Source organism: Poeciliopsis prolifica, unplaced genomic scaffold, assembly GCF_027474105.1.
Source record: "Poeciliopsis prolifica strain line A6 unplaced genomic scaffold, Auburn_PproV2 SCAFFOLD032, whole genome shotgun sequence".
In the NCBI taxonomy this organism is placed as follows: Eukaryota; Metazoa; Chordata; class Actinopteri; order Cyprinodontiformes; family Poeciliidae; genus Poeciliopsis; species Poeciliopsis prolifica.
This window is the reverse complement of record NW_026562407.1, coordinates 930,373-953,066: the sequence shown is the minus strand read 5'-3', so window position 1 is coordinate 953,066 and position 22,694 is coordinate 930,373. Positions and strand designations below refer to the sequence as shown.

General features: G+C 42.0%; 1 protein-coding gene across 2 annotated transcripts in view; it reads right to left on the bottom strand.

Annotated features, from left to right (window-relative positions):
* The window catches only part of efnb3b (ephrin-B3b), a 107,160-nt gene that overhangs the window by 52,018 nt on the left and 32,448 nt on the right, over positions 1-22,694 (bottom strand). For both annotated transcript variants that reach the window (XM_055050945.1, XM_055050946.1), the window contains exon 2: positions 4,659-4,948. In XM_055050945.1, coding sequence (XP_054906920.1) covers positions 4,659-4,948 — 290 coding nt within the window. The remainder of the gene's footprint in view (positions 1-4,658; positions 4,949-22,694) is intronic.

Sequence of the window (22,694 nt, the reverse complement as noted above, 5' to 3'; positions counted from 1 at the left end):
GAAATTCAGTTGTTTAGAAGTATTTTCAGACACAGAAAACTGAAAGACTTGCCTCAGTTTGAATGCGTATGTGAATGCCAAGCAGACTGGAGACTGCTTAAAAACGCAGGGCATTTTGGGTAAATTCAACCAAAACAAACCTAAAAATGGTCCATAGTCTTTAAAGAGAAATCCTACAACTGCTAAAATCTGATGTTATTCCATTTTTATTTACATTTCTGACGAAGGAAGTTGCACTCAGCGTCTCCTTCAGAGGTTTTTGTGTCGTTTATTTTAGTTGCCCTCGATGTGGCGCCACCACAGGTGAGGAGGGGAACAGACTTTTCAAAGTTTTTGACACAGTTGAGTGTGAAAGCGACTGAACTGTGTCCCCAATCAAACTGAGTCCATCTGACTTTCAGATGTGAAAACACCTTCAATGTTTGTGTAAAGCGATGTTTCTAATCAGGGTTATTCATTCATGCTTCAAACACAAAAAAATAAGGAAAACTAGTGATCCACACACGCAGTGATCAAAGCAAATTTTCCCTTAAATGTCTCTGACAAGTGATCGGCTGGTCAGTGGATTTTTGTTCTGTTCATTAAATGGTTTGAAAAAGAAAAACTCCACTAATATTCATAATGCAACATCAAACAGCGAGCTCTTTGACGCAGCAAAAGGTTAGTGATGTCTCCTTTGATGGATAAAAGGGAACAATCTTGTAAATCCTTCATTTTCTGATGGATTTAACTCAGACTCTATCAAAGAACCCACAGCACATTTCTAACAAGGCTGTTAAATTTAATTGGTGAACAATTTTCACAAAGCTTTTTATGTATGTGTTAAAGTCCTTAAAATCACCAGGTAAATGGTTTAAAGAAAACCAAAAACTGGTAAATGCTGCTTACCAGTGCCTATCTAAGAAATATATTTCTATGTTGGAACCACTTGTTTGCAGGTTTCTTTTAAAAAGAAAATCTATATAATCTCTACATTTACCTGATTGTAAAACAACGAGATGTTTCCTTTATGATTAGGACCAAAGTATTACAGAGAAATTAAAAAGTGTTTGCCTTTTAATAATCAGGATTTTTGCAGTCTCTTTAATTCCAGACCTTTCTGGTGACTTTTATCCAAATGCAAGTTTTGGTGCTCTTACATCTGCTTCCTATAATAATTAAACATGTCTAAAATCTGATTTTAGTCCTAAAATTTTCAAATTGGGTGTGCTTCTTTTAATAAGGAAAACTTGCCAAACTTTTTTTTTTTTTCTGTAAACAATTTGGCTACTTTATTTAGTTTTGTTAGTTTATTGATTTCAGGGGAAATAAAGATTTTTTTTTTTCCATTTTTATTTATTTCATTTGGCTCAAGTAGTTTTGACTCGACAAGTGTGGCCCATTAAACTCTGTAGTTTGCACAGTTCTCTCTGCAGAATCAACTCTTCAGTGAGGATCCTTGTCCAGTTTTCAGTTCCCAGACTGAGGAAGGTACTTTTTTAACATTAATACCAAAAAAAGCATGGAAGTTTCCTCTTTCGTTACTCGCCAGCTGCTGCTCAGTTCATGCTTTTTGCCCCCCATTTAAACTGACTCCTCTTTCATAAACTGCAGTGTCAGATTCCTTTCACATGGTTTGTAAACCAGGTTGTTACTTAAGAGAAGATATTTCTAAGCAAACTCAAATGTGAGGATACGACTTTCAGATCAGTGCCTCAACATTATGTAACACTGCAAAAGTCCTCATTGTAAACCACATTTTTAAAGATGAAGATCAATTATACGCCCAGCGATTTTAAAGCAGTGGTTAAATTTGGTTGTCTGAGTTTATGTTTTATGTTCCCTCTAAGTGTCAGTTTCTCTTAGGACGATTTTATGGCGACTTCAGACCCGGGCGTCACTTTTTAATTTACCATCCAGGCTTATTACTACTAACATTTCCTGCAGTGTTTAAACATTTATTCCATTACTAAACTCATACATGAATCAGTTGAGACAATCAAAATCTACCTTTTAGATTTCCAGACTGTAAGGTAGCATCGAAAATGTTCCTCTGTGAATTCAGACATGTCTGTCGATGTCCATTATGAAAAAACTCCAATAAAAGTTTAGTTGGTTTTGTAGAGGAAGCTGGTTGATGGGAAGATGGACGGAGCTATAAGTACAGCAGTAAAAACTATTAGAGGCTGCAAAAGACTTAAGCATTTCAGTGGAGGATGTTAGGATGGTCTAGTCAAAGCCAATTAAGGATCCATGATAGGGAAGTTTCTACTCAAGGGGGCTGAATATGAATGCAGAGTTTTATTTGTAAAATAAACTTAAAGGTAAATCATGTTTCATTTTTCTTCCTCTCCAGATTAAACTCCATGCTATTTTGATCTATGATGAAAAAAACCTTTAAAAAAAAAACACATTGAAATTTGTTGGCGCATGGTTACAAAATGTAATCAAATTCAAAAGGTATAAATCCTTCTGTAAGGCATTGAATATTTTTTATTCTCATTGTGTTTGTAGTAATTTGTTCACTGTTGTTTTCAAGCTACATGTGATTGGTACATTATTTCCCTTCAAGTAACAATAAAAACAGGGCAGGAGATGAAGGGAGATTTCCCATAAAGTCATTCACACCCAATCTGACAACCGAATTAGAGCAAATATTTGAATGTAAATGGGACCTGTTTGCATTTTCTGTGAAACTGAGACGACTTTTGTTGTGAATGAACCGAATAAAGCTGGACAGACCCATTAGTATGCAGCAGCTGAGGCAGGGTGGAGGGGAAACATGCCCAGTGCATCACCTCTCCTCACAAAACGTGGCGGCCATGAGAACTGATAATGGAAACCAAGAGCAAGAAAAGAAACAGCGAACAAATATAGAACACAAAGAGGCAAGAGGGACTCGACTGACTTTGGAAGATTCCTTATTCTCTTTGTTTATTTCTCTCTCTCTCTCTCTCTCTCTCTCTCCCTGTATGTCCCACCTTCCCGTTCCTACGTTTTCATTTTGTTTTTCTCCCTCCTCTCCAGCAGCAGCAGACGGAAAGCAGTGAAAAGAGCATGTGCACACCTGAGTGAAAAGAGCTTGCAGGTGCGTGGGCGGAGAGCTGTGGGAATCAAACAGGGTCTCTCTCTTTGTCTATTCTGCTCAATCTCTCGCTCCTGGGGTGTTTTTACAGGGCCTGTGTTTGTATTGGAAACTTGTGGGCGGTGGGAGTGCTTCTCGTATGCAAGCATGTGCGCTTTGTGTTTCTCGGCAGCGAGTGCTACAGCCGCTTGACTCTGGGCATGTGTTTAGAAACAACCCCAGGGTTTCGTATGACGCGGCCTTTCCTTTCCCCCCAGATCGTTCCGTCCGATACGAGACGCTCGGCCGGGCTCGATTCGATGACCTCATCGGGCTCAGCCCAACTCCAAACAAACCTTTCTGAGTAAACCAAAACAAAAATCCGCCTCTCCGTTCACAGTCGCTGCAAAGCTGGCAGTGACGACAAACAGATGCCAAGTCGCGACTGGGACAAAGCGCAGTGGATCGAGTGGCGTTTGCAAAATCCCACAAAAAAGAAGATAAAAAGTTTTTGTTCCCTTGTCATTTCTCCCTCTGCCACATTAGAACCATAAACGTTGAGATATGTCACTGAGATTTTATGCAAGAAACTAAGAAGAAGTGCAACCAGAAGCATTGATGAGTCAACATGAAGGCGACTAGCATTTAGCAAGAGTAACATTTTAGAAGAGAGGATGTTTTGTTTTTTTAGGGGATGGTTGAGTTACCTCTTTTCCAACTTTATGCACACAGTGGTCATGTGTGCAAACAGCAATCAGTCAAAATGACAGACGGCCTTGACATTTTTCTATTAATTTTTTAAAACACCAATCAAAAACAGAAAATACTCATTTAAAGCAGTCAGATGGGACCAAAAAGTGACTTTTGTGTCTGTATTCAGAGCATCACATGGCTTTTTGAAAGAGAGGGGAGAGAAACAAGAAGCTACTCAGACCTGGATGAAGTATCTGCATCAACAGACCCTAAACATGCTTGAACGGCCTTGTCAAAGTAAAAAACTTAATCCAACTAACAATCTGTGAAAAGGCCTGCAGATGAATGTTCGGAGATGCCGCAACGGGCCAAGCTGGGAATGATACAACCCAACAGACTTCCGGTCAGTAAATGGAGCAAATGATAGTCTCACAAAGTCTGAACATTTTTCAGTGCAGTTATGAGCTACCTTTGGGGTCGAACATGACTTTCCAATAAAATACAAAGAGGCTTGTGGTTGCAGTGCAGCCAAATGTGAACAAGGTCAAGAAATATCATTACTTTCTTTTGACAGAGAAGTCAAAAGAATAAGGCGGGGAAAAGATTCCCTCAGCAACAACAAGAGTTTATTTGGAGACATTTTACTGCTGGAATCCGTACGGTCATCTGGTGATTTTTGTATGATGAGCGTCCTGTAGTTTTGTGCCAGCCTGCAGACCAGATTAAACACAGATCTCTGACATAATTACCATAAACACACCCGCCCAATCTGCGTCTTCATCATGGGGGAATAAACAAACACACTCAGGCACAATCAGAAATCAACCATGCAATCATAACAACCCACCCCCCCTCTTATCCCCTCCAACCAAGCGCCACCCACACCCTGCAGGATGGCTCAACACACAACCGCTCCGCTCACCGATTATGTAGTAGTCGTGCATGCTCTTAAACTCGTGGCCCCAGAGGTTCGGCGAGAACTCCTGGAACTTGATGGTGAAGCGGCGCTCCCGTGTGGGCTCGTCGCACGTCAGCACGATGTTGGGCGTGCCCATCACCTCGCAGTGGTCCGCCTGCTCCCGCGTCGACACGAGGTAGAGCTTGTAGAACTCGTACTCCGGCGTGGAGCGGGCGGTGTCCAGCGGGGGGCAGATGAGGTCCAGCCGGTCCCCGATCTGAGGGTAGAGAACGTAGCCCTTGTCGTCACTGAACCTGGAGGAGGAGAAGCAGGGAGACACGGAGAGGGGAGTTATCAGGCGGGGGCGGTTAATTAAAGTCTTTATACACCACCTGTCTTTGCCGCTGAATGAGCAACAGATGGGTCTTTTAGCTCTCTTAGTTCCACTATGTTTTAATTTTTCTCACTTCTTAGAAAACAGGTGTCTGTAGGATGTAGAAGCTGTGCAGAAAATAGAAAAAACACTGAAAATAATCACCATACGGAACAAAAGAGGTCAAGGCATTTTCTCACTTTCATCTATGATGTATTGATGCTGTATTTTTAAACACTGGGAGTCATAAAACCATTAAAATTCCAACTTTATGATTTAAAGATAACTTAAAAAAAGCAAAGGGCAAGAAAGAGACTGTTGAGCTTTTTCAGGGGGAATTTTTAATTTTATTCACTTCCTAATTGGCAAATTTTATACATTTATCCATTAGATTGTTCATTTTTGTTGGATGTTTGAAATAACTTTATTTTCAATATACCACATGTCAGCTTACAGGCTTAAAGATTAATTAGAGCAATAATAGAGCAGTCATGATCAGATGCAGATTTTGTTTGAAATCTTTAAATATTTTAAAAGATGGGAAATAATTTATTTTCTCCACTTGCTATTCCTACTGTTTGTGAGAAGAACTGCAACCAGTGTGCCAGAATAAACACTTTCGGACCTCACCACCGGTCTGTTGCAGTTCTCCTCATCGTCTGGACTCTTTGTTGAAAGCATTGCTGGCCAGTGTCTGCATTACAGCGAAAGCCGTAATGCTCCCCCCGTGAAAATAAATCTGTTGGGCTTCACCTCAGTACAGAAACAACTCAGAGTGCTTCACTGCCAGACAGGATACGTCAAAACAGAAACATTTCGTCTAATTTTTTTTCATTTTCCCAACCTGCATCGTCTTCTAAATACATCAGATGCGCTCTCTGGAGAAATGACCAGATATGTGAATTTTTAATGAGTAATTTTGAATTGCGCTCAACAGAAAAATCCACTAATACTGAACCGCAAATATACAAACTCCCCCTGCAGATCGAATTGTGCTTAACTACCATTTGCTGCTTTATGTCTGTAATAAATTGACTCTATATATGTATTGATGTAGAGAAACTCCACCCTTAGGCCCAGAGCTGTACAAATATCACACATGTAAGTTGTCTTTATTCATATATTTTTACTTTTAAGGTTTCAAAAAGTATAGAGACACTTTACAATAAAGACTTCTCTTCTCCAAATATGAATGTATGCATAAAGTACAGATCAAAACAGCAGTTCAAAGCGTTTTATGAAAAGTTTTTTTCCTTTTTGAAGAACGTCTTCTCTTTGAGCTCATTTTCATTTTTTTCTCCAGCATTCATTTGTGCTGTGTTTATATTTAGAAGTGAGAACTGAGGCATGTCCGTGGAGGTAGAAACACAGGCAGACAACCATCTGAGCAGAGCTGCAGAACAAAGAACAACGCTGTCAGAGCCAGATCTCAGGTATGTACAGTTAATTAGTTTGGAAATAAGCAGTCTTGGTGTCAGTATGTCATCCACTCCAGGATGAAGCGTGTTTGCACAGCGATCCAACATCTGTCATCCAAATCCACAAAGTGATTCTAATTCAAGCCTCTGGACTGGAGAACGTTCTCCCACCTATTCTTTTTGATTTTAAATTAAATTAATTTCAGCTTAATGCATCAGAAGCTCAGTTTTGAGGGAATATTTCAATATTCATGTGCAGCTCTGACCTGAGCTGAAAGAAAAAGGCCAAGAACTCAAGCAGTGAGTCAGGCTGTGTCATCCCGACTCACAACACAGCACAAGGCCATCAAACCCTGATAAGGCCAAATACTGAGTTATGAACCGAGCTCCCGAGGCCGACAGTAACTCTAATTCAGCGGGTTAGCAGACGCAGCAGACAGCGGAGGAACAGAAAGAAGCACAGGGGCGTGTGTTGTGACACTTTCTCAGTTTAACTGAATGTTACAACTGAAGGAAGCAGACAAAACAGTTTGCAGCAGGAAAGATTCAAATGGGAGGGGGAAGGCGTTCCACTCTCATAAAATCCTAAGTGACACGGTGATGTGGAAGTGGGAGGAAGTGATTGAATGTTAAACTAGCCTATATTACTTTGTTTTACCTCTGCAGAAGATGCTGCTTCTGATTTTCAACAAATCCACAGGAGCACTTGGGAATCACAGAAACATGAAAAAAATAATAATAATAAAAATCCCCGCTTAATTATTCTCTCTGTTCTGCTGTCAGACAACCATTTGAGTATTAAAAGTAAACAATGCAAGATCACAAAGCACACAAAGACAATGAGGGGATGTTGCATAACTGCGCTGTCAGAAGCAGCAAATAAAGCGGGAAGTGACAGTTTTATTTGTTGAATCGAAGGGGAAAAAAATAAAAAAGCAATTTCACCTTTTAGCCTGACCTGTCACAATTATTTAGTAATTTCAGGATTGCAGTCATTTAGTCTTGCTAAAGCCATTTAGCATAATCCGAGGCATTGTTTCCATTCACCCGTAAAACAACAAGTGGAGGCAGATAACAGAAATGATTCATTTATGCCTCTCCTTCCCGTCCCCCTTTATGTAGCTTTATGGAGCCATCTGTTTATTTCAAAGACTTTCGCACCGTGCGTGTGAGAAGGAGAATATTGTAAACAGCAACATATAATAGTTTACTTTAATTGGAATTTTCTGAATATGGATGAAGATTAAAAGTCCAGGATTACAAGATTTTTGTCAGAAACTGGTAAAACAAGCTAACAAAACTGGGTTATAGCCTTCAAACATTTTTTTTCTTAAAGAAAACTTTTGTAACTTTCTTTGGAAGCCAAAAATAATCATAGAAGTTCACGATTAAGAACATTACGAGGCACTGAAAATGAGACAATTTGATTTTTGGTAATAGAATTAGATAGAAAAGCAAGAACTTTTTCACAGGCAGTGCCTTTCTCATTAGTTTCAGCTGTACAGACTGCAGGCATAACTCACTAATTTAATTTCGCTCCTAGATAAACTGGTCTGCTGCTGTTTTTAGGAACCGCAGCTGCAAAAAGAGAAAAAAAAAAGCAAAAGAGAAAAAATGTACTCGGTTTTTAGTCCTTATAACATCCACTCTTAATAAACCTGACTATTTTCTCCTATTTTATTTATGTAATAAGGGCTGGAAGATAATAATTACTAAGAAAAAGGTTTTATGTGTGTTTACAAAAAACCGAAAGCATAAGCATTTTACCTGTGTAAAGTATTTTGTTTAACTGTTTCAAGTTATATCACAACTGCTAAATTCACCAGCATGTTTTCCTAATATTATGCAGCACAAATTAGAGGGAAACTGGGATCAGATCCACAACGAATGCGGAAAATGTTTAATACATTTTTAGTTTCATGAGAATTAAGCTATTTTTCTTTCTTTTTCCTTAATTAATTTACCAAAATGCAAATAAAATGATATGCAAACGTTTAGGTCAGGGGTCTGCAAGTTTTGCAATTCAAAGAGGAATCTTTGACCTGAGTCCAGCTAAATAAAACTAGTTTAGAGTTTAGAGTTGCATGAGTTTTAGAAAAAGGATAAGGTGGGAAGGAGGAACAGATTAAAATCATTTTGTTTCTATTTTTAGGTTAAAAGAAAAGGAGAAAGAAACAAACTGTTTACAAAAAGAAAATACAATGGGACCCCTGCATAGTTTCTGTTCAGAGATGATGGATTGTTTTATGAGATGTGACTCTTACATATTTAGAGAAAATTTGAAGATTTTTTTCAGATATCTAAAATGTTCAAAAGAAAAAGCAGTTTAGGAAGTTGCTGCTTGACATGCTATTAGCTGTCATTTGCCGAGCAGCCAATCCAGACGCAGCATCATCAACTGCACAGCGAACTGGACAACATCTCTCTGAATGAACATGGTCCTTTAGACTTTAAGCAAATTCCACCACTTTTCAGATTTGCAGCTGGAACTCCATGAAATAGCGGAGAGCATCATTCCCAGATCCGAGGTAAACAGAAACCCCCTTTAATCTTCCGCTGTGCCCCCGTCCTCCCAACCACATCCATCAAGGTTGCAGTTCCCTCCTATTGCTTAGAGTCAAAAGACCTGCTGCTACAAAATGAGATGCAGCCGTTATCAGCAGGTGTGTTTGGCTCGAGGCGGGCGCTCAGAGCGCGGCGCGAGCGGGCGAGGAGCGTCGGCTCAGACCGGGCCCCCGAGGCCTGCTGGGAAAACCACTGTTCCACTTCTCATTACGCAGGTCACTGGGGGTTATCGGGCCATACTTGGGCTGGAGAGGCGAGGCGCTCAGCTTCACTCAACACTTATAAACACAGACATATCTCTCCTTCCTGTCGGCTTCAAACTGGCATTCGCACCATTTATAGACTCTGAAATGTAAACATGATGGTAGATCCTGAAGCTTCTGCAGCCATGAAAAAAAAAAAATCTGTTTAACTGGTAGGCTACACACACACACACACACATCCCTGGTGCTGAACACAAAAGGTTTGTCCAGGCTTATCCACCCACATTCACACACAGGTTTGGTTTTCTCCAAACCTAAACAATGAAATCAACTGGCACCCACTCTTATGAAAACAAGCACCTTTTTGCTTCCTGCATGACACATTGTGTAAGCTTTATCTGATGGTATCCTGAGTCACAGCCGAGCTGCGCCGCAGAATGGCAGAACAAACACGCGCTTGCATGCTCACAGGGCAAGTGTTGAGAGGTAAAGAAGCTTCTGGGCGGCTTTCAGGTGGAAGACGGAGAGAAAAGAAAAACAAGCAGGAATCAGTGGAAATATGGTGGAGGGGAGGAAAGAGATGTGGATTCTGAAGAGATTCACGGCATCCATGTTCAAAGTATTGGATTTACTGTGATAACCTAGGTTAACCTAGCTGACATGTGTTTGTGTGTGAGAGTGGGTGATAGCAGCTGAGTGCACAGCAAACAGGATGAGGTTTGGAGACCTTGTCCCAATCTAATAAAGCAGCGCAGAAAAAGGAAGACGGCGCGGATTTATCCCAGAATTCACACTTTCCGGCTCCCGGATTGCAGCGCAGCATCCCGTAGCACCAATAAAGTTTGTGTGGATGCTCTAAATCCACTTTTAAGTTCAATGGGATAAGAAAAAATGGAGGTTAGTTTGTGAGCCTTGGCGATGGCTGTAAAATTCACAAACTGTAAAGAGAAAAAGACGAGGATGAATCTGAGAAAAAAAACGTGAAGTGCGCTGAGCCTGTAAACTGTTTTTTAGAGTTCCTCCATGACCAGATCTAAATAAATCATCCAATTCAGAAGCGGCCCAGAGCAACACTACATTTTCCCTTTTCTCTTTTCTTTTCGGGCACATTTCTCTCTCAGAGTCTTTCACTACTCTTTCTTTTTCTTCTTTATTCCCCTCACTCCCTCTCATCTCTGCCTCTGTCCACTCTGCCTCGCTCCGTGTCTCCCCTTCCCTTTTTCTCAGCCTTTAACAATGGAGCCATTCATGTGGCCACACTTTGAAACATGGCATGGGAGGCTGGAGGGGGCCAGAGGTGACACGGAGAGGTGGGGTGAGCGATGGGTGGGGAAGGTGATGGAGAGGGTGGGCTTTCAAACCTTTTCTCTTCTCGGCTCTTTCATGAGGGCAGAAACATCATTTTCTCAACCAGAGCATCGCCCCGCCGCGACCCTTGAGCGGAGCCGAGAACACTCAAGTGTCACTCGCCCCCACCCCACCCGCACGACCTTTTACACCTCCAGCTTGCCATCCCTCATCTATCATTCTGCGCTTTCAGTTTTAAAACTTCTTAAATTTTGCACAACCTGCTTCATTTCTAATAAAATTCACCCCCATTTCGTGGTTCACCAGCTGCGCCTGCTTTCGTGTGTCTTCCTGAGTGCACACAGTTCCCTAAAAACCCACATTTAGTCACTTTGCAACAAAGTCTCAGCACAAAAGTGGAGCACGACTGTGAAGTGGAAGGGAAGTGATTTTGCGAATACAAATCTGGGAAGTTTGCCTGCCATATCCAGCCCTATTTACTCAGAGAGAAAGCTATAAACTGACTTTGGATGGAACTTTTCACCTATAAAACCCAAGGTATGGCAGAAAATTAACACTTTTCGATGCATCACTTCTTCCACGGGGCGGTCAGTGGAAGCTGGATGTTGCATTCCAGCCGCGCTGTGAACTGGGAAGTCCCAACTTCCCATTCGGAAAACTCAACTGGAACAACCTCTGAAGTTGGATTTCCCACTGGGAAACTGGGAGCAACTCCGAGTTACGACTTGTAAGGCCGACTTTGTGTTTCAATATGGCCGCTCCTCAGACCAACAGTAATAAGCTGTGGTGGAAACATGATGATTTTAATACACACAATCAAAAGCGAGTTTAAAATCAGTGCTACATGCAGCAACTCCAAGCTCAACTAATTAAAAGTGTCGTTTGCTTGTGGAAAGCAAAGCTTAAAATGATGCTTGTCGGCGCTACTGCAACAATGTTTATGTCCGTCATTGTGTTCAAATTTCAACTTCTGTACTAGAACGGTGTTACCTAAGGTCTGATGTCAAATGTATTTCAGAGTTCCCACTTCCCAGGTAACTGGAACGCAGCATAAATACAAGACAGAAACCAGTAAACGACTCACCTTCCAGCAGGACAACAGCCGTCATGATACAGTCTGAACTATGATTGAGTCGTTTAGATAAAATTACACCGATGTTCCCAAAATGGCCCAGTCAAAGTCCAGACCTAAAATTTGTTGAGATTTTTTTTGTCAAGACATGCTCCATCCAATCTGAATGAGCCTGAGTAATTCTACAAACCAGAATGAATGAAGCAGTAAGAGAGAAACCCCAGAATGCAGAACATTTGATCATTTTTTTTCATGTAATTTCACAAATATGTATCACTTTCTTGCATAAAACCCCATAAAGACAGATCTGTACTTCTCTACTCTTGTGCATCTGTGCGTTGCCTCCCCTGCTTGGCTTTGCATATCAGGCAGCTCAAACATTTCCCAGATTCCAAAGCCGCAACCTGAGCCACGTTCGGCAGCAAAGCTGGGCACACAGGTGCAGCCAGGTGGAGAGGGGCGGGAAGGCAGCAAAACGTGTCTGAGTGTGTGGGACGGGGGTAGGTGAGCGAGAGCGCCCAGAAAACCCTCGGGAACGAACAAAGAGCCACGATGGCGAAGAGAGAGAAAAGTGATAAACCATCAAAGGGCAAAGACCAAGACGAGTGTGTTTGAATCCTGTGAACTTCAGCTTCCTGGTCTGTCTGTTGGGGGTTTGAGGTGGAACCTGAGTGCAGCCAGGGAGTGACAGCCGCGTCTTCGTCTATAAGAGAGCTAAGCAAACAATGACAGCGTTGCTGGGCGGGTTGGAGGGGGGATTTATGGCTGGGCCTCCGGTGCATAAAGCTGTCTGCTCTAATCTCATGGTATACGCAGCATAATCACACACCGAGAGTCCCAAATGACCTCGCCTTGCCTCCTCCTCGTTTGTAAAGTATGGACACACGCTGTCAAACGCACGGAAGGGGGAACGGGAGTTATGGCGTCCATGCTCAGAGGAGCAGCAAACCGATTGGCCACGGCAGGACTCCTGCTGAGCCACAACACCTGCACGCCGTCGAAGTGGCTGCTGCTCAAGGAAAGTCCTCAGGGTCTCATTTTCTAGAGAGGCACTCCCCCAATCTATGTCCGTTTTCATCAATTTCATTTCTTGAGCCCTAAAGGGGACCTACTGTGCAAAATTAACTTTTTGCATGTTGCTAGCACTTCCATTTGGATCTCAACTGCCTCTAAAAGAAGTGCTTAAAAGAAACCACCCACACATTTTTTGCAACAACTTAATGTTTTTTGATGTCTGGAAACGCTCATTTCAGCGCGTTTGGTCAGCTGGTTTTACTGCTGTATGTGGTGTACAATGGCTGCAAGGAAGGAAAAGTGTTTTGTTCTTGACAGAAACTGCTTGCTGCACTCTTGTTGGTTGTGCAGGAGGCTCTACTTCTGCTTTTCAAAGCAGAATTTGAACTGTTTGCAACCTTTTTCATATGCGAGTGTAAATGTTGAATTGGGAGACGTGGCCATCTCCTTACTTGGATTTAAAGTGACAAGACACCATAAAAGAAAATGTAACATGTTTTATGTAGACCATGGACCCATTTTAACCTATTCAAGGAAGGATAATAGATCACATTTAAATGTTGGACTCAAATCTGCTGTTTTTTTTTCTCAAATGATCTGTAATGAGGCTCCAATCGACCAAGAGAAGACATGACAGGTTTTCGAGTACGAACACAATGATTGAGACAATCTGCAGATGTAAAGTTATCCACTTCTCCTCACAGGCAGCTTTAACTTTTTTTTTTAAGAAAAATATTGTTTCAAGCCTGAGCACTGGATTAAATCAACTTTTTAAAAATTTTTATTTCTGGGCACCCACACAGAGAGGGGACTATCCATTTCCAGCCTCCTGTTGGAGCAATCAGGAGCCTTGGAAGAAACACCAACAATATATAACGTGAAACATCTGCTTGGGTGCATGGAAATCACAAACTGAACCAATTTGTCTCTTGAGAGCAGACTTTGTAAAAGGGGAAAAAAAAACAAATCTGCGTTTTCCAGCACTCCTGACCGGTTATGTTCTACACGGCTCGGCTAGGTTTACAATAAAAAATTCAGGAGCTTTTAAATTTTACTCATGTTGTTGCTCTTTTATCCTGACCTCATCTTTGATCAGCGCAGACGCCGTCTGAAACCCCCCGATCTGCTGGCTGAACCTAAGGACCCCCGCATCAAAAAATCATACAACCACGAGGAGGTGCATGGAAATGTCTTCCACATGCATGCCAGAAATCAGCTTCAACACAATCTGTTGTCTGCTTTTTAATTGTGTTATTATCCATCCATCAGGCACATCCTGCGTTTGTTCTCGAAGATCCTCTCTCGACGGACGGGTCCTTTTGATCCCAGACTCTGAGACTTCTGCCTTCATAAGTGCACAGGGCCCGTCAGATGGTTTTAAAATATCCATAATCATTATTACTGTCTTCATTAAAGAACCATATACCCTGGAGTGGAGCTGCAGAAAGTGGTCTTTGACTGTGTGTATGCAGCTGCAGAGAGATGGAGGCCCATTTGTATGAGATGGAGGGAGACAGAGAATGGTTAGGAAAGAGACACAGAGGAGGGAACAGAGAGCTATAATGTAAATTGATGAGAGTCTCTCTCCAAAAGCAGTGGCCCAGATACCTCCCAACATTTTTATTATGGATGAGAATGGATGTGAATGGAGAGCGGGGAAGGATGGAAAGCTTTCCATCCAGGAACTTTTGTTTTTAATGACGTTTGTTCAGTTGGCGGGTGGACGTAAAGAGGAAGATTTACTTCGTTTCAATACAAACTGGCTCAGGTTACGTGATCAAAGCACTCTCAGATGGCCTCCAAAAAAGACTCCAGATACTGTGTCGGGATGAAATCAGAATGAGGCCACTAAGAAACACAATATGATGAGTTTTCCCTATAAATCAGCGTTTCGGGGCTTGGATTTGTAGCAATGAATGCAGCTTTAATCAGGACTTTATAAAAAAGAAGGGAACGTTTCGAACGTGCATTTGGAGCGTTGCTGTTTCCGGGGGGTTCAGTGGATAATTTAAAACATTCTGATAACATTCCTGCCAGTTTGTATAAAAAGTCACAAGGAAAGCACAAGGTTTGATTATTATTTAAAGACTGAAGGTTTTCTCCTTGGTCTGGAAAAGAAATGGAAATACAGTTCATAATTTGTAAGTTCTGGATACACAGAGAAGGAAAAAGACTGGAAAAACGTTCATTTATCAAGTCTTTGATCCCTATTCTACTTTATTCAGGATCTATTTGCCCTTTCATCCATCCTTCTATGCATCCATCTGTTCATCATTCGTCCTCAAATCCATTCATTTTTCTTTTGTTCTGTCCTTCACACACCTTTCCTAGCAGTTAATATCTAAAATCAATTCTTGTATTCGAAGCTTCTGCAATCACAACCATCTAAAATCTCCGGGTCAAGTGAGAGTTATGCACCTGGTGTCTTAATCTTTACTGAATACTTCACTGACCTTGACTTTCTGCATACTGTATGTCTAAAAAAAGTTTCTTAGAAGCGAGAAAAAAAAAAAAAAAACACATCTTGAAATACTGTATTTCCAATGACAGCATTTCTGTGGCCTATTAAGAATTGGACATTGATCTAAAGTATGGCGAAAGCCACCTGGTCCAGCCTCAAAAAGACAGATACACCCGTCTCCACTGACCTTGTTATTGTGAGTCTTCAAAAATCTACAAAGAATGAACCCGCTAATAGTAGGACGTCTAGAGGATAAATAGACAGCTAAGTCTCTACGGAGTTGGCGAAGCCCAAAATAAAGCTCAAATAAGGGTGAAAATTTTTCAATGCAAAAGCTAATTGTATGTAAAATCATTTCTAAGAGAAGAGAAACAGAAGACGCAGTGGTGTCATTCAGGACAAAATCCATCCACCAAAACAATTTACAAGCAAGATTTACAGCCTCATGCGGCAAAACAAAGGGATGTGGGGGGTAAAATTGATGTTTCGGGGGAAATGGAAACAGGCAGGTGAAAGAACAACAGATAAGCCTGCTATGAGGAGCGGCGTGAACAAGGAGACGGGAGCACGAGGTTGATGTAAAGTCAGTGAGCATCGAAAAAGCCCCCAGGAATGTTGGTGGTGAGAAACGACAACGGCTGTAATGGTTTCCATATGGCGCGGGAGAACGAGGGATGAGGGGAAGAGAGGAAGAGGGGAAGGTAAAGCCAGAACGATAAGGCTTGCAGCAGCAGGGAGACGGGAGGAGGCGGTCAGCAGGAGGGGGGATGCAAAGCCCTGTTTGAATAGTTAGTTGGCATCATGGGACTTTGAAGGTAACTGTGTCCTTGTCATTGCACACACACACACCCACACACACACACACACACACACACACACACACACACGCACACACACACACAAAGCTCATCCTGCTGTCCGAAGGCGGTCCACAGCGCTGCAGCGTCCATGTCACATCCAGTACATATCACACTCTGGATAACCGCAGAGACACGGGATGGAGGCACGCTGGATGCTTTGGCATTTGAAAAGAGCACGTCACACACACACACACACACACACACCCACACACACACCCACACACACACGCACACGTCCGCATACAAATTGCAACACACAGTGCGTTTGTCTGCACCATGAAAAAACACACCCCTCATCTGTCGTGTTGCTCTGCTCCCGCTGCGTTCACTACCTTCCATACAATACGATGCAATGCGGCGGACGAGCGTATTGCATTAAGCTGAAACTTGTAGCTGCATCATGAAGAGAAACTGAAGCTAACCGGAAAAAAGAAAAACTGTGGAGAGATACTTCTTTTCCTTCTTTGAACAAAGCTGAACAACGCAGCCAAATTCAGGTCAGACAGAAACTTTTCTCAAGCAAACATCCCCCCACCTTCTTTTCTTGCTCATCTCTTTCTCATTTGCATCCTTGTTCCTGTTTTTTTTTATGTTTCTCCTCCTGCATCACCGGCTCAGAACTTTTTCTCCGCCGTTTCTTTTGACTCCTACAAATGTTCGCTCTAGAAAGTAATCTATATACAGCCTCTTGTGTCTCAGTGAACCTCTGCCTTGCTCGTTTTCTAACATCTCCATCGCTCTATACCTTTTTTCGTTACTCTTCCTTTTTTCTCCAACAATGCATTGGTTCAGTTGCTTGAAGCATTCCTAAAATATCTCTGTAAGAAGGAAGCAAGCTGAATCCTAAGAACAAGATTTATTAGATAATTATTAACCAGTTAAATAAATGATTTTCATATGTTCACATTATTGATTTGTTTAATGCCCTGGACTGATTTTCTGGTATCCATGAACTTAAATTGATGGCTATATGCACATCAATATATTGCCTCAAATTCACTTTTTTTCAGGCTGTGGTCAAATCCAGCACTAAAAGGAAAAAAATACTAGTGAAAAGTAGTTTGTCTGGGTATGTCAGGATTATGGTTATATTGCTTTGGCTTTTTATCATGGCGGCTGTTAATGACAAGTTTTAAAGGAACTTTCACACAGACTTTTGGGTTTGAGAAGAAGTCCAGCTGGCTTACGACAAGCTAATGCTAGCTGGTGCTAATGCTAGCTTGCCAGCTGTTTCTTGCGCCCCTGGCACCGCTGCCCAGCGACAGCCACAGACGGTCGACGGACGTGCCAAAACTGAAAGTGCAAATTGTTGGGAAAATGGACTCTGTTTTTGTATGACTTTTCTTTGGATCTATTTTTTCAGAATTTAAGATTCTGCAAAGGCAATAGATTATGATGAACCGAGTATGATCTCACTAGGGCTGACCATGTGGAACCTGGTTGCTTTTAGGGAGGCGACCATCTGGATTCTATTGGAGGAGAAAAGTTAAAACGTGTAAGCTAATAGCATACCACAAATCTCTCTCTTTTTTTTTGTGTAAATTTTAATACACTTTTGTGTTATACGTAATATCTCAAGCACATCTGATGAAATGAATTCAGTGTCTGCCCATTGAAAGAAATAATCCTATCCCAACCCTGACCCTAAGGAAACCCTTGATTCTCAGCTTTGTGGTAATAAATCTTGAGGTCGTAATGAGTTAGTTTAAGAAGTTGGCGCCTTTTCTCGACTCATAAAGAAAGGTGTAGTTTTCATCCTTGAGTATTTTTCTAACGGTGTCAGCTAAGGTTGGCAGCATTACACAGGTGTCTAAAAGCGAACTTGATGACTGACCAGGAACCAAAAAGCCACAGAGACGTTTTCTGTCCAAAGCCATGTTTTGATTTGTTTCTAAGTGGGGAAATCTAACCATCCCTCTGGGTGATCATATAAACCTAAATCATATTCCTGACTTCCTATCTCACATATACAGCATTCCCAATATTTCTTTTTTTTTATTTTTTTTACTTAATCTTGACTCTTAAATCTGCTCTAGTGCCTCTTTAGTCTCCCCCACCCTGCCTGTTTCCAGTGCACTCTGGATGATTTGCAGCAGGCTGAATTGGTCCCATTAAGGATGTCTTGCAGAGGTGTGAGGTGACAGAGCAACTGCAGACCCTGACAGCTCTGTGTGTGTTCCTGTGTGTGCTCAAGTATGTAAGCATGAGCGAGAGGAAGAGAAAAAGAAGACCCCTGCTGCTTACAAACAGACATCATGTGAAACGACTCGACGGAGGCTGCAAGAGACCCTCCATACCCAGACAAGCTGCGTTTTCATGACAAATGTGAGCAAAGCTTTGTCCCCGTGTAAAAAAAATTAAACAAGAAAGGCGTTGAAAAACACACAGTGCCATCCAACCACTTCCTGTTGTCTTTTTTGTCGTTTCTTCCAGTAGTAACATTTGGTTGTTGATCACATAACTCGTGTGATATGAAAAAAAATAAAAAAAAAATTAAATACAGACAAAAAACCAGTTAGCACAAAAACTTTTGATCAAAAAACAAGTTTGTTTTTATGTTTCTCATAATTGCCATGTTATCATTATTTTTTGTAATTTCCATTGAACGTATCTCAACGGAAATGCAGCCACATTCATGCCAGAGACCTTCTGCAGCTCCCACTGAGCTTCTCAGTATGTTTAACTTTACAGCTTACCATGACATAGATCATAAAAATACACATACATGTATGGATAGTAGCAGCTGGTGTTTCCCCCTGATGTGAGAAAGGCCTTTCAGCCTTTAACTCATTCACTCCAACCACCTCACTAATTTAATTAGGTCACCCTGGGCTCCGGAGGAATAGAGGTTAAAATGCATGCAGCGGCTCTCAGTCCTGTTCTCTGAGCTTTACTCACACACAGAAAGAGAAACATCTACTATTCATCCCACTGGGAGGGAAGGAGTGAGGTGAGACGCTGACCTGCCCCAGTGTGGGTCACCTACATTTTCAGTGCTCCCTGCATCAGCAGTCTGTGTGTGAGTGTGTGTGTGTGTGTGCTTCGGAGGGCATCCACATGCGTTCATGCATGTAGGAGCTCTCTCGAGGGGCCTGCCCTCCCCATGCGCGACCTGAGAGGGGTGTGTGCATGCATGTGTGGAAGTTCAACTTTGCTCCACAGAGGCCACAGGGTGCAAGGAGTCTGAAACTTTAGCTAAAGGCGACTCAGCTTAAGCTCAGTCAGGCCACGGTGTCAGGAGTACAATGTAATCCATAGGGGCCCCTGGGGGCCACCAAGAATGCAGGGTTCCTGAGATTTTTCTTTTCTCGGTTACTGAGAAAGCAGGAGTATGAAATTAATCTTTGAACGCCTATTTGTGAAGAAACACATTTTTCTGCTACTGCATACCCTAAATATGTCATGTTTGGTGTTTGAAAACCTAAAGGAAGAGCAAATACTCTCTTTAGCAGCTAAGTACAAGAAAAAACACTGAACAATGTCTCAGGTTATCCCTCCTTTCTTTATAGCTGGCTTTCCAAGCAGCGTTAGTCTTTGTTTAGAGCTGCACAAAGTAATTGCCAAGGGTTTGTAAGGTTTATAAAAACAACATTCTTCAATGTGGAAATTGTTACCACAAGAATAAGAATGAAAACAAGCAGGTTTTGGCCAAAGCCAGGAGAGATATTCTCAAAATCTTCACAAATTCTGAAGAAATGTCTTCAAATAAGATCAATGTTAAACTTGTTTGCCTGCTTGCAAAACTGCAACATGGTTGAGGCTGCATGATGCTGTGGGATTGATGGATGCAGAGCAAAACAGAACAACATGGGTCAAAAGTCTGTTAGTGGCAGGCAAAAGGGTTTGAGATTATGATGGAGGTTCAACTTCCAGACGGACAAAAACTTTAAACAGGGTCAGAGTCAGTCTGAGACAGAAGACAATAGAAAACAAACTGTTCCCGTGACTTTTCCATGACGCACTGAAAAACTATTCAGGAGAGTATCTTTGATGCACCACATGTTTAAGACGAGAAATTTGCTAAAATACAAACATGAACTTTGAGAGTTTGGTACAAAGACTGAAAATTAGTGTAAGGAAAAAAGAAACACTGGTGATTAAAGACAAAATCTGGCTGCTTGGGTACAAAGTGAGGAGAAATTAAAGTTGGTAAAGGACTCTTTTCTCAGTGCAGAAAATAAATGTAGACATAATCTGCCTTTAAACATCAAGTGAAAAAAAAAAAGTTTGTGCGAAGAGATTTAGATGCGAAACCCGTCCAAGGTTATGTTTGGGTCTTGTGCATCTGCAGCAGCACTTAATCCACCATTGGAAATGGGAGCCTGGCTTCCATTCGGTTTCCCCACAGGCTCCCAGCAGTGCTACCCGACTCCTCCCACTGCACTGCATCTTGAAGCTATTTGAGGTTCAAACCCTCTTCTGCTGCTTCTCTCTTCTTCCCCCCCACCTCCTCCATCTCTCTCGCTTCGACTCCGTGCCACTCGATCGTGTCCTCTTACTCTCGTCTGAGGTAAGAAATGGGGCTTTTAGGGGTTACAAAGTCCTGGGGAGAAATTCTCAGCGCAACTCCTGGAGGTTACAGAGCACCCTGCACCACTTCCCCCGCGCCGCCAAAATAAAGTGAAGCAGTCTCTGACATGACAGAGAGTGAGGCCAGCAATTGCACACCTTCCACATCATCATGGCTGCACACAAACCCCTCAGGGTCATCGAAAAAAAAAAAAAACTCGCTCCCGTCAGGATATTGAGGGGCGTCATGCCAATATTTCAGAGCTGATAGCTTTGCCAGATTGTGTGTGTGTGTGTCAGTGTGTGATGGCTCTGTGTGGGCGTGTGCTTGAGCACGCCCGTGTGCACCTCGCCACTTCTCCTCCTCTTTATTTTCTAAAGAGAGGCTTTTTGAAAAGTCGCCTGGGTATATTGAAGAGAGAGAGAGTGAGGGAGAGAGGGGGGTTCTGTCTAATTCATGCAGGTGAAGTGTTTTAAAGTTGCATTCCTCGTTTACCTGCGGGGACTGCGCTCCCTCTTCCTTCTCCTCCACTTTTATCCCGACTTCTATCCGTTTTGTCCTTCACTTTGTCCCTCCACACCTGCCTCCCCTTCGCTGCTCTCACTCCTTCTCCTGCTTTTCATCTCTTATTTCCACTCATCCCTCCTGCTTTCATTTTTTTATTTTTTTACCCTCATCTGTCCCTCATCCTCGCTCTCTCCATCTCTGCCTCTCTCGTAGCGTTTGAAGCCGAGTGTTTGTCTCCGGGGCTGGATGATTGACAGCTGAGAGGGAGCCAGGCAGCTCTCTGGTGACAGATAAGGACTTTGGCTCTATTACTCACTGGGTCCAACACACACACACGCACGCAAACATTTCCTCACCCGTATATAGACTCACACACTCCGGGTCCCATGCTGCTCCCACAGTTCGGCGGGGAGCAGCAGAACCTATTTGCATTAGGAAGCAGAGTGTAAAATAAATAAAGAATTGGATGAATCGAGGAATAAATAGACAGGAGACGCTGCTGAGGGATGAGTGGGACTGATGTGTGTGTGTGTGTGCTCTGTTTTTTTTTCCTCCTAACCTCCTGAGTGGTGAGAGCAGCAGTGCAGCAAGAGAAACACCCTGTTGAACACACACATACACACCCAAACACACACAGAGTCAAATAGAAATCAAAGGCTTCAACAAAGCCCGAATCATTATGGTAATCAAAAATGAAAGAGTTTAAAAATACTTTTTTTCTTTTTTCTTTTTTTTTTTTATTCCAACCTCCGTTTCAGGGAACTCCAGAGAGACCGCAGACTGCTGATGAACAAAATCTACTGATACGGAAAGAAAGAAATGTAAAGATAGTTCTGCTTTTTTTATTAAAATCTCTTTGCAAACCGCAGCGTCTCAAGTTTGCAAAGAAGGAGTAACGACTGGGTGCAGCTGGTTTTATTCTGAATGCATTCGAAATGCATTCATAAACCGTCTATTTCATATTGTGACGAGTAAAACTGCAAACTTTAATGTCTGTGAAGAACAAACTGAAGATGAAAAAATAATAGAAGGCATTCTGTGCTCACTCTGGTTGCTGAATAGTTGTAATTTCTGAGCCCTATTGAACACACCACTGGTCAGAGTGAAACTGCAAAAGAAAAATGAACCATACCAGGATGTTGAAATTACATGTGAAGCTAATGCATGTTGCCACTAGCTTAAATATGCTAACAGCTCAGACGCACAGGGTGTTTTCTTTCTAAAAGCGGTCTTTTAATTATTTCATAAGTCTAACCCCAATACAACCCAAAGTCTATTTTTTGTCAGTGTGCAAACCCTGTCAAACTTTTTTGAGAGCATTTGAGCAGCTAATGTCAGATCTTTTTACCACCAACAATGAAGACGTCTGTCACATCACAATCCCACCTCTTGTTTCTGACCACACATCCAGACTTCCCTGTGCAAGTTTCAATCAGTTTACCACAAAAACCCATTGTTATCAGTTCTGCTTTCTTTTTCTTAGCTTTTTTGTCTTGTCGTCTCCCACCGCTGAACATTTTTAAAATCGATTTCTAACTATGAGGCTTTTAATGGAAGAGTTGCGGCACCAAATAGGTGGGCTCAATTTAGAGGATTTTATTTGAAGGCATCAGATTAAAGGGGGTTGAATATAAATTCACCCCACACTTGCCAGACTCTTTGCTTTGGGCTTGTCTTCCTCACCTTAAGTTATGTTTTGTTTTTTCAAAGTACAAAAGGTACAAAAATGTCAAGGTTCATGGTAGGAAAATAAAAAGTATATTTAAAAA